This window comes from Haemaphysalis longicornis, unplaced genomic scaffold, assembly GCF_048455015.1.
Source record: "Haemaphysalis longicornis isolate Haplotype H1 unplaced genomic scaffold, Haemaphysalis longicornis Haplotype H1 scaffold_9, whole genome shotgun sequence".
In the NCBI taxonomy this organism is placed as follows: Eukaryota; Metazoa; Arthropoda; class Arachnida; order Ixodida; family Ixodidae; genus Haemaphysalis; species Haemaphysalis longicornis.
This window is the reverse complement of record NW_027526460.1, coordinates 169,457,854-169,470,477: the sequence shown is the minus strand read 5'-3', so window position 1 is coordinate 169,470,477 and position 12,624 is coordinate 169,457,854. Positions and strand designations below refer to the sequence as shown.

The following is a 12,624-nucleotide window of genomic DNA, read 5'->3' as shown; positions in this document are numbered from 1 at the left end:
TCACCATCTCTGGTGGCTGGCTCAGTGGCTAAGGCATTGTGCCGCTAAGCCCCGAGATGTACATTCATCCTGCCACAGTGGCTGCTTTTCTGGTGAAGGAGAAAACCAAAAACACCCGTGTGTCGAGATTGGGGTGCACATTAGAGATCAGGGTTCGTACAGGCTTCACATGCAAAAATTCGAGGGTTTTCAAGGACCAGAAAACACATTTTCAAGGTTCCCATCTAATGTTTTATCTGGGATTATTTATAACCTTTCCAACACAATGCAAAAGTTTTTTATTGCACAATACCTAAGCACATTAGTGCACATTTAGATGGGTGCTAACGGGTTCGTAAATGCTCCCCCAGCTTTATTTTTTTTAATTTCATGGCTGGTATTTACAGGTTTTTCTTTTTTCTTTGTGTTTTTCTGAGGCTGTCTGATTTCAAAAGTTAGTTCATGTTGCCTGCATCTCCTGTTTTGTCAGCAAGAGCATCAGCTGGAGCAAGTGTTGCTTCAAGACAGGATGAACTATGTGCACGTCCACCATTTGCACGTAAAAGCAAACGTAGATGGAGTGTATGAGGCGCAGACTAGATGGAAGATGCAAGATAGAGAACAGAAGCTGGCTTTCACTGGATTGTATCATGATATGGATTGGATTGACAAGTGCCTGCTCCCAATGTTGCCTTGTAATAATGAAAATCCACCAAACTTGTAATTTCACGCAATACACTGAAACTTGATAGTTACAATGTTTCTTTACATTTGTTAACACCTAAAATCCATGAGAAACACTTAAAATTCTCGTGAAAAGACAGGGCCATTGGTTCTCTCCAGAAAAATCAAGGGTATTCAAGGACCATTTAAAAATTCCAGGACTTTGCAGGCCTTGAAATTGACACTTCTAAATTCAAGGGTTTTCAAGGACCAGGTGCTCAAAATTAATCCAGAGTCCTCCACTGTGGCGGGTTTCAAACTGCTTCCAAGAAATGTCGAGGGTTAAAAGCAGTGTGCTTGACTCAAAGAAAAATGCCCTTGCAATCGGCCCGTTTCTGCAGCCACTTTTCCCTTGTGAAGAGCCGCTTGCCAGTGCTCACCCAGCAGCGGCTTGGTGACCCTGGTGAGCGAGACGGTCGCAGCGGGAGTGAATTCGCACTGGCCGGGGTCGCAGTCCAGGTAGAGAACCTCGGGACACCTGCAGGGTGGGAGGAGACTACTGGCACCCAAGGGACCCAGCTGGTGGCAGAGACATAAACGGCGACACTGCCAGGCAACAACAGCAATCTGGCCCACAAAGCAGCCACCTGCGCCAGGGAGAAGCCACTCACACGTTGAGGAAAGTGTTGGCGACCACCCGCAGCAGAGACGACTTGCCCGTGTTCTGGCGGCCGCAGACGACCACCCTCCGAGGCACCGGGCCGCCCTCCTCTGCACACCAAGGGGGCACCCTGCATTGTGTGCTGGGGACACCTGTTGGGCATGGCACAGTGGCCAAGGGGGCAACTGCGAGAGCAACAGCGCTGCACCGAGGCTGCTTCACTAGCAGCTCGGGCACCACCTCATCCTTAGTCTGATGATAACAGCGCTAGGACAGAGAAGGCCACACGAGACTGGGCACTGCTCTCAGACTAAGTATGTGCCAACAAGCCCGTATTAACGCCGTTTTTCACCACCTCGCCGGCCACAGTGCTGGCCCCCCGCGATGGGGCAGCACAGGTGGGCCCAGCCCGCCGGGTCGGGAGGGTGCACAGGAGCCCGCACCTGGAGTGGGGCCCAGCACCAGGTCCCGAGCGAGCACGTGCGCCTGCTGCCGCCACGGGTGCTGTTGCCACGATGATGCGGGCTGCTGGCAGCGCAGCCGGAAGCCCAGGCCTCCCTCGGGGCAGCCCCCAGCGCCCACGGCCTGCGCCACGCAGAGGAGGAGCCACACTCACCCCACCACCCTGCCGCCCGCTTGCCACGCTCCTCCCATTCCTGCCCCCACCTGTCCCACCACGGCTCTGGGCAGCAACAGCCTGGCTTCAAGCTCCAGCAGTGCTCAAATGCTTCACCACGACCAGTCACCCTTTTCACACTGAAATGTGCTCTTCATGTGGCGTCCTCTGGATAGGTTTATGGGCAGCAATGCGCAACACACCAGCACATTTGGTTCCCGTTCCGCAAGTGCCACACTCGTACCCGTCTGGGAACACAGTAGCCCTGCCCACACACACGGTGCGACTGACTCGGTCTGCTCTCACCAACCACGCCTACCCCACCCCACCCCCCCATGGCAGTGTGAAACCATCCTGCTCTTCCCTTCTCCCAAGAACCAGAGGATAGTTGGAGGGCCGAGTAAGTTGCAGGTACAGTGGAAGCCCGCTGATACGTACCCCGGTTCTTACGACGGAACACCGCAGTCCTGGCAAACTCCCCAGAGAAACAATGCATTAGAAACCCCCATGATATCACGCTCAGGTGCAATAGGGCCGCTTCATACGACGGACCCTGGCGGGGATAAACTGGCGTTTCTCCCATATTTCCCACCACTCCGCCACCTCGTCTCGACCTTTCATCACTGTGAACCCCCATTTGGCACTGCTTGATGTGCAAAGGTCCACATGTGGGTCAGACCACTTGCCGAGTAGGTGCAAGTAAGCGAGCGGGCACTCGTGAGCGGGAGCGAGTCTTTGACGGCCCCACACGGCAGCAGTACGCCAGCGAGAAGCTCAGATTCAGGCGGCAGGCAAGCCGTGAATTTGAAGCTCCCATCGAGTCGCCGATGAGTGCAAAATCACATACCGAACACCCGCTTTCACCGCCTGTTCAGTCCGAGTTTCTTCCTTTCACGGAACTCTCTCCCCCTCTATCCCTGCTCTCTGCTATCAGTGGCTTTCAAAGCCGCGTGGTCACTCCGCTCCTTTCTTTGCTACAGTGCCTCAATTCACGCGCGTCCGCCGCAAGGGTGGAGACACATACATGTCGGCACCGCAATTTCGGGTCCCTCGCTGGCCGCCCCAGCAACTCATTGTAGCAAGACTGCACTATAATCTTTGCCGCAACATGGTTTACTCACCAAGTTTGAATCAGCTGGTCTATTTCGCGTTGCTGGGCCTAGTGAGGAACGAAAACAGCACTGTGTTGAGCACTTTGACCCAATAGCGACGGCACGGGACCCTTCAAAGGCTGTCTCCACCATGCAAGGCAATGCCGTTGTTTTTTTTGTTTTTTTTCATTCCCGCCTTGTTTGTTTCGCTTGGCCCTGGCAGTTTCACACTCGCTTTTTCCCCCTCCCAATTTGCTTGACCACGTCGGCCTTATATTGCACGCACAAGGCATGGGGCTGGTGGGCTATAAATAGCACTGGACGGCACAGGGGGCACAACATAGGCGTTTCGTCTTCTTCTTCTTCTTTTTTTTTTATCTTGGGATTCCAGCAAAAGGTTCGCAAATCAGGCGACAACACATTAAATATAGTAGTTTAAATAGGCTCTTAGCCCACCTGTCGCATGAGACTGTATACTAAGCCAGCATTTAGCCGCACCCCGGTCGTATGACATCCCAGTCATGCAACACTTTCTCGCGGTCCCTTGAAAGTCGTGTTATCAGGGTTCCACTGTACCTTAAAGGAGTACTGACACGAAATTTCAAAGCTGAGATAACTATGTAAAACGCTTCCTTTTTATCAGGAGATACCTCCCAGCAAGTTTCGACAGCAACCGTTCAGCGAAACATATTTAAAATCCATTTTAATCTTCGCCCGCACGAGAAAGCCCAGAGCGGGCCGACGTGACATCATCTGCTATGTGCCCCAAACTGCCGACGTCGGGGCTCCCGTGACGAAGCCGACGCGCTGGCTGTGGTTGGCGCGCTCTGCTCGGGCGTGTGTACACGTCATGGTTTTGGGACTGACGTCATGCTGCCCGGGCCTGTGGGGACGACGAAGACCTCGGCCGGTCTGGGCGCGCGCGTGCGCTCGCTCGCGCGCGCTTCCAGAGAGGCAGCGATACGGCAAGAATGGTGACGCCATGTCATACATGCTGTCATGGCGGCCGCTCGGCGTTTTTTTGTCGAAACCGAAACTGGCACGAATAAACGACGCCGTAAATGAATGTTTACGCTGCGCTCGACCGTCTAATCTGTCATTCTATGATTGGTGGGCTGGTAGGCATGCATAGCAGCGAAAAAAACGTAACATAAAAATTTCGTGTCAGTACTTCTTTAAAACAACAAATTAGGCAAAACAGAAAAAACCCACACGGGGGCGTGCGAATATTCTAAATTTCAAATACAAAACGTACACTCGCCCTAGTCGAAACATATTTGACTCAAATGCATATTCGAAGATTCTGGTATATTCGGCTACATCCAAATTTTCTGGAAAAGTTGCACAAGTAATGAAATTATATGTGCGCTGGCATAATGCTGGCAACACTGACTATGCAGATAAGACTTCACAGGCAGTATGCCTGTCACCAACAACGCCAGTTACAAAGACGGAGATCCGTGAAGCCCTTAGGAAAATGAAAGCCAAAAAGGGTGAGAACTGAAGGGATTGTTGGTACATCATATCGTTTGAAAACAGCGCGGAAGACGGGACTGAGCCAGTAATAGACGACACAGCGCTTGTGTCGCCTATTACTTGCTCAGTCCCGTCTTACGCGCTGTTTTCAAAAGGAAGCCAAAAAATCATGTAGCCATTACGGCATCCCTACATTCATTGTTAAGGGCTGTGGACCAATACTTACACCCATACTGAGACATATCTTCAACCCTATGGAAATGCTCAATTGTTGCACCCACAGGGGTGCTACTGACTAATTGCAATTTGGAGCAATTTTTGGAGCACAAATATTTAGGTTTTGGATCACTTTTGGAGCAGCCAAATAAAAGTTTTGGAGCACTTTGGAGCCCTAAATTATGAATTGTATAGAGACATATAGGAGGGTTTTTTGGGAGGGAAATCGCAAGTAACAATGCGTTGCATTGAGAATGTAATGCTGCCTTAAGAAAAACTAGTAAATGTCTAAAATTGGGACACTGAACACAGTCAGAAGATGATCACAACTTGTTTATTTCAAATGAAACTGATGACCCCACTGCACCGCATTCTTGAGCTGCTGCAATTCTTCATTGACAGCTGCCAGCTTGGCCATGTTCTTGGCAAGGCTAGAATTAGCCTCAGAAAGTAGCACCTGGCCACATTCAACATCATCCATGTTCCTCCTAGTCACACCAAACTTGATGAGCCCCTGGGCCCTTTCAAGCATTGCCTTTGACGAGTGCAGTCCTTTTTCAAGCCTTTCTTTCTCATCACAAAGCTTCCGCTTTTTCTCAACAGTGGACTGATTAGCAGGCGATGGTTTCCTTTTTGTGCCTCCCGGTCTTCTGCTTCTCGTTTTAGGCGCTCCACGTAGGCTTTGTGTGAATTTCTGACTGACTTGAGCAGCTCTCTTGTCAGTTGCACACGGGAAGGCTCGCTTTCGTAGCGCTCGACTTGGCGGATCCCATTGATGGCTGTGACAGCCAAGCGTGACCGGTTATACGAAATATGCTTATTCTCACTGGATCCCCTTTCCCAATCGGCGTTGCCGTGGGGAAGCGGTAGCATATAGCACGCACAAGCACCGAGAGGAGAGGGTATTTTGCGGAGTCGGTGGCCAGCAGTGAAGCCCAGTAGCCGTCAACACTGGTACTGTGGGATGATGCCCCATCAACTACAGGCCGGCAATGAAGCGAATGCCATTCGTCAATCAAGCAAGTCACCTGCTCCGTTTTGACAATATGCGGAACACAAGCCGCAACGTACTTCAATCACTGTACTCTTTCTTCCATGGTCAGGTGGCTAGATGGATCCAGAAAGCGCAAGTGAAGAAGCAACTTGTTGTCAAGTGGAAGCTGCTTGATGAGATGCATGGCCGTCGCAATGTAGAAAGCTTAAGCACCAGTCCTGAAGGCTTTCTTTTCTTGTGGATCCCAAGCCTTCATCTCTCTCTCTGTGTCTAGACCAATCTCGGAGGCTTGTCTAGACCAGTAGCTGCACTCACATCAAGACGCTTAAGCTCTGACCCAGACAAAGAAGCATACACTTCATGTCTTACGAAGCGGCTCAGCAACTTTTTCACAAGACTGACACACTCGGAGTACACTATGTGAATCAGCGGTTCATCGTTCTGACAACTTGCCTGAAATACTACAAATATTTCAGCAGTGTTCCGCAGAAACAGCATCTTGGCCAGCATCTTCTTGTCAGCAAGCGCAGCTGCCAGTCTAGTCTTGAGCACAGCACCTGATGGTCGAGAATCGGTCTGGGTGTTGAAGTAAGCCTTTAGTAATTCATGCTGTTCAATTACTCGTTCAAGGCTGTCTTGAAAAGTCAGCCATCTGTTGCCGACGTGTCGAAGGAAAACGTGCCTTTTGATGCTCCTTGAGATTCGAGGATCGAACGGCATGCTTGAATTAGTAATATACATCTAACACCAAGAGTTCGACATCACTGCCGAAAGAGTTGAGGCCTGTGCCGAAGGCGTTGTGCACTTTATGCAAGTGGCACTCACCGATGTCCAAAAGATTCGGAGAGACTCCTTCCTTCAGCTTTCTTTTGACACTCTTCATTGTGTTAGGGCCGCCACTAAAAAAACAAAAAAACTTGTTCCTTGGCAGGTCAGCAACACTTTTTTCAATACAGTCAACCAAAATGTTGGCTGTGGCACGACCCAAATTAAAAGACTGCAAGTGTTCAATGACAACTTTGCACCAAGCCCAGCACATGAAAGAAAACACAGCGCGCTGACGCAGTTACAAAATGCTTTCGCCCGCGGCCGCACTGTTCAATAGCACCCCAAACCGAATGCATTGAAAAGGCAAGGTTCTCGCACAAGGGTGAAGACAAACGCAAGCGAAAAGAAGGAACTTGTACAGCAGACACGCAACTACACCGCGACCGCAACTTTGAGCCCAGCAGACCGGCCGCGCACGCCGTTAACGCTGCCGCCGGAGCCGCCCCGCCGCAGCCGCCGACACAGCGCAACTCGCGACCGGAGCGCCCTCTCAGCGCCTAGGGTAAAGTCGCGCCCGCTTTCAGTTCCGAAACTAAAAAGTACCTATAAACGTTGTACCGAGTGGTACATGAGACAAATGCAACAAATGGCGCCGAAGAGCAACGCCTACAAGCACGCAAGGCCCGCCATTCTCGCGCTGTTTTGGTACACCCACCAGGGGGCGGTAACTACTGACAAAAAAATGCAGGCAGTCATTTTGGAGCACACTGGCGCGATATTTTGTGTTTATATCAGTTTGGAGCAGAGAATTTGCCTTGGCGCAAATTGGCGCATTTGGCGCAAGAATGGAAGCCCTGATTGAAGTCTGGCGACCCTTCTCTTGAGGTCAATTACCGATCTGTATCAGTGAAATCACTGGTACAAGCCTCTGGGGCATACCGCATTTGTTCGAATATAAGACGAGGTTTTTCTCCAAAATCCGCAGACACAAAGCCATACCCAACCTTATATTTGAAGCTCAGAGTTATACTTTTTTTTTTGAGTATCCAAGCTGTACCCTCACCAGGGTGTCTACCAGGTTGACATTTTGAAATTCCCTGAGTGACACACAACTCTATTTTATGACAACACGGGCTGACACCCCTTCACCAGTTGCTGTCACCCTCTAAAAAGCGCCTTATAAAATAAAATATAACATAATAAAGTTGGATTGCGAACCAGTAACTTTTATCTCATTCAAAAAGAAAACATAACACAGTGGTAGTAAAATTCACAGTGAATGAAATATCGAAAAAAATGGTAACACCATGCTGCCATGTTCTCAGCTCGCACTCAATGCCTCAGTGCTGTATTTCACTGTTTCAAAGAGTTTTTTTTGGTTTGGATGAGAGACACCTGCATCTTAAACACCGTCACGTTAGGTGCCCTTAAATGCCACCATACTTCTAGCATCAAAGCGCTGCACAGGATGAGCGGGACGAGTTTATTTGGGATTCACATTGGAAATCAGAAACACCTCAACTACACCCCACTATTGTGACCCCGCGTGAAGTTCTTTTGGCACACAGTGAAAGCTACGAAGCCGAAATATGCTGTCTTTCTATGCAGCGGAATATAGTGCTGGCTTGCAGTTAAAGGTAACTCTTAAAACAGGGCACAATGTCTATATTTGATACTTAAGTATTTTGAACACAGCTGCGATCTTGGAAATTAGGAGAAATGTGTTTTTATTATTACGCCATATTCACATATCAGATTCGCAACGTGCGTCAACTAACTAGAAACCACGGTAGATGGTGTCAGGTGTTCCAGCACAGGATTGAAAGCTACTACTGCCCCTGCCCCTGTAGACTCCCTTACGCTGCCCCAACAAGCTATCGCGGCGTGCAACATTTTCTTCCACCTTTCAGGAGTCTGGGAAACATGCCAGAACACAAGGGGAGCGTACAGGGGGTCGGGAGGCGGGAAAGGGGGTGGGGGCAGCGACTTGCAAGCTGTATGAAGCTAGTTCTCACTGGAACCAAGGACTTCAGATGGTGCTATCAGCGACGGCTCCGGAGGGCTGTCCACTTTTGACGTGCTGTTACTTGAGGCAGCATTACCGTGAATTTCGCTTCCTTTATAAAGTACAGCTAATTTTCCCTGATAGAAGGACAAATTCCATGAGTTTTCTGAGTTTTTCCAGACTGCTCAAAATCTCAGAGAATTCCAGGTTTTCCCTGCTTTCCAGGTTGGTAGACACCTTATAATCGTGACCGCTTTATAATGGAAAAAATATGGTATTCTGTACAACTGCATTTACCCTTACTTCTTCCAGAAACTGCATACACAAAAGCATGGCCACTCCTCATCGTTCACCTGTGACAAATTGGTGTGATTTTCTTAGCAAATTGATGTATTCCACTCCAATTTGTCAAAGGCATTCGACACGGTGTCACACTCCTTGCTGTTGCCTAAGGTGGCTCACTATGGAATATGCAAGACATACAAGAGGACACAGGCCTACCGTTAGGCCTACGTAGGAGTACGGCTCGGGACCGCGGGAGCACAACTGACAGCACTATCGGACAGCGTGTCTACTAGCGTTCTGAAGTGACAATATGTGCAACTGCCGTTGAGAACGCACGGTACCGCATCCAGAGAAGCCGACATGGAACCAGACAAGCGTCAACTTTCACCGACGACCGACCAGCGACGCTTACCCAGCGCGGCCCACCCCGGCGATTTTCAAGCGAGTTGGTCATCACGCGATCCCAGCGCGTCGGACAACGGGGGTCTGTGGGAGAACGCAGTTTCCCGAACGCAACGCAGGTCAGCTAGGAAGGCCGACGGTGAACCAGCATCCCCCACGAGCCAAAGACAACGGACGGAGCTCGGCACGTACGTACTGCGTGTCCAACCCACGGTGCGCTGCGACATGACCATCGTCGACCCCGAAGACTTGAACCGAGCGATTAGCTCGTTTTCTGCGGACGCTGCGCTACTGCGACACCAGATACTGAGAGTAAGCAAGTTGTCGAATTCCATCACACTCACAACGTGCGACCCGATTCAAGCGGGCCGCATTCGCGAGATGACGGAGCTCCCGCTGCAAACAATAGACCCAATCCCGGTACGGGTGCACCACGTACCGAACGAGGGCATGTCGCGAGGCGTCATCTACCGTTGCAGGCCGAATGAGCCGAAGCAAAAACTCGTGGAGGCACTCTACGCCGATGGCGTGGAAATTCTGGCGGCCCGTCCCATGGGCTCCCGGGGCACCGTGTTCCTATGCTTTGCATCGCCACAACCGCCTAGGAACGTGCTCTACTGGGGCTTTCCGCGAAGGGTTGAGCGCTACGAGCAGCGCTCGCTGGTGTGTTCGCGCTGCCACAACCCTGGACATAAGGCGTGCGTGTGCCCGGCCAAGAATCCTGTGTGCAGCACTTGCGGCCGATCTGAACACTCGCCCAGCGATTGCCCCAATGGGGAGCGCAAATACTGCGTCCTCTGCAGGCAAGATGGCCACATGGCCATAGAACCAACTTGCCCTGCCCATGTTGCTTTTGAAGAGAAAGCCAACAAAAAACATCCCACCTCCACACGCCAGCGTAATAACCACAGACGCCGCCGAGGGCCTTCCGACCGTCTGTTCACAGGCGCCTTGGCAACTGATGCAGGCGGAGACGACACTAGGCTTGCCCACAACTACCATACAAGCCACGCACCCAGCCCAACAAGCACTGCCGCACCGGGTGTGACTTGTGCGAGCACGGTGACACGCAGTGCTACAACACCCGAGGCTGAGCTAACCAACATTCAGAGAGAAATGGAACAGGAACACAAGGCTTACAAGCAAGATATGCAGCGCCTCCAACAGCAGATCAACTGCCTACAAAAACAGGTAGAAGACACCAAGAAACAATACGCTCGGAAACAAAAAGCATGCGAGGAGCGTGTGAAAATGATAAGTGCTAACATCGCTGGCATGAAACAAATCGGGCACGAGTTGCCGGAGCAGAGTGCGGGACAACGGCCTTCTCCCGGCAGGAAGGATAAGCAACCAGAGCTGCACGACCTCCGCCCCTCGGACTCAACACAACAGCACAGCAAACGGCCCGACCAAACCCCAACAACACAGCATCCCCCTGACCCCAAAAGTCCACCAACATGGCAGAGCACCACCATAGAAGAGCCAACGTGGCTGAAATCCTTCCAGGACCAGCTACTACAATAGCACCACAGCCAAGAGCGACTGCTGCAACAGCACATTCAACTGCAACAACAACTAATGCAGCAACTCATGCAGATGGCCATGCAGCCTAGCACAGAGAGACTTAGTCACGGTGAACATGGCCCTGAACAGCAGCACACAGCTTTCTCCGCCTGAGCGACCCCCTGACGTCTTGCAGTGGAACTGCCGCGCGCTGCGACAGAGCGCAACCGAGCTCAACGAGCTCTTCCGCCTCACGGGGCAGCCAGCTGCACTTCTTCTGCAGGAGACCAGGGGCACTGAGCCGGGCGTGACCGGCTACAATGGGTACTTTCAGCCTACCATTGAGCACGCCAGGAATAACAGGGGGCAGCAAAACAAGGTTATCGAAGCTCAGGCCGCAGTTTTCGTACGGCGTGACATCCCGCAGGCACAGATCGACACGTCGGCCTACTGCAGCTCAGTGCAGGAAGTAGTGGCTGTCCGCTGCACTCTTGGCAAACGCAGACTCCTCATGGTCTCGTACTACGGACGGCCTGAACCTAGTTGTTCCAGGCGTGGCTTGCGTGGCAGAGTGAATTTTCAATGGATGGCAGACCTCCGGCAGCACTACCCAAAGGACTACATTCTCATAGCAGGCGACTTTAATGCGCAACACCAGGAGTGGGGTTACCAGAAAATAGATGCCAGGGGCCTGCAGATCAAGCAAGCAACCGAGACGGCACGCTTGATACTGGCCAATGACACAGATTACCCGACACGCTGCAGCCCCCGAGTGGACCAGCGGGACACCACCCCAGACCTCACCTGGGCTGACAAGGGCCTAGTGACGGAATGGAGATGCGGGGCGGACCCAATGGGCTCAGACCACTACCCACTCTGGCTGGAGCTGTCTGTGGGTGGCTGCACAGGCCGCCCTCGCCGATCCAAAGCAATAGATTGGGATGCGTTCCGGAAAGCAGTGGCAGAACACGACAAGAGGGTCCCGGTGACCCGACGGCTCCTTAGATCAGCACAGGAGGCCACACGACATCTGATGGTAGACGAGTCAGCTCCTACCCCGGATAAGCACTTACTGAACCTATGGACCACACGGGAGAGCCTTCACAAAATACCTGGCCAATGGCCGGCAATACGGGGATCTCCTCCGAGTGCGCAACAAAACTGCTCAGGCTCGCCGATATGCCAAGCAGCTTGCCCGTTCGAGGTGGTTTGAATACTGCGAAACCTTTGACAAGCACACCAGCACTCGCAAGTTATGGCAAACCCACCGAACCATGTCCGGCAAGCCCAAGACACAAAACTCGGCACTCAACATACAAATGGCCTTAGACCTGACGCCAGAAGAATTCGAGGTGGCCGCCGCTGAGGCATTCTTTCCACAACCGGCCATCCCAGCAGACCCACGCACCTATGAACCAAGTAAACCAGCCAGTGACCTGGGAGCTGAGGCACCATTCACTCTGCAAGAGCTGACCCTGGCCCTGGATGCTGCCAACGTGCGCAGTGCTCCAGGTGGGGATGGTATCACTTGGCGAATGCTCCTCAACCTTGATGAACCAGAGAAGCTCCTGCTGCTGGACGAGCTGAACGAGATTTGGCAAACTGGGAGCATCCCAGCAGAATGGAAACATTCTATTATCTACCCCATCCCAAAGTCAGGGAAAAAACCCAACAGCATCAAGAATCTCCGACCTATAGCTTTAACGTCAACGCTATGCAAGCTCCTCGAGCGCATGGTGCTGACTCGGCTCACATACCACCTCGAAGAGGAGAACCCAGCTTTTTTCGATCCAGCCCAGACTGGCTTCCGACCAGGGCTGTGCACTCAAGACAGCCTTCTGCTACTGCGCCAGTTGGTGGGAGGGGGCCGTCGGGGTCGCCTTAAGGTTCCTGGCATCCTCCTGGCAGTAGACTTGCAGAAAGCCTTTGACACGGTGGCGCACACAGCGATACTGAAGGCTCTCG

General features: G+C 51.9%; 1 protein-coding gene across 3 annotated transcripts in view; it reads right to left on the bottom strand.

Moving 5' to 3' along the window:
- LOC144152516 (uncharacterized) overlaps positions 1–12,624 on the bottom strand; it is a 143,771-nt gene that overhangs the window by 68,562 nt on the left and 62,585 nt on the right. For all 3 annotated transcript variants that reach the window (XR_013319182.1, XM_077683808.1, XM_077683809.1), the window contains exons 5-7: positions 1,747–1,888; positions 1,314–1,413; positions 1,083–1,180 (exon numbers count right to left, since the gene is read on the bottom strand). Coding sequence is in view for 2 of the 3 variants with exons in the window: in XM_077683808.1 (XP_077539934.1) it covers positions 1,083–1,180; positions 1,314–1,413; positions 1,747–1,888 (340 nt within the window). In the remaining variant the exon portion in view is untranslated. The remainder of the gene's footprint in view (positions 1–1,082; positions 1,181–1,313; positions 1,414–1,746; positions 1,889–12,624) is intronic.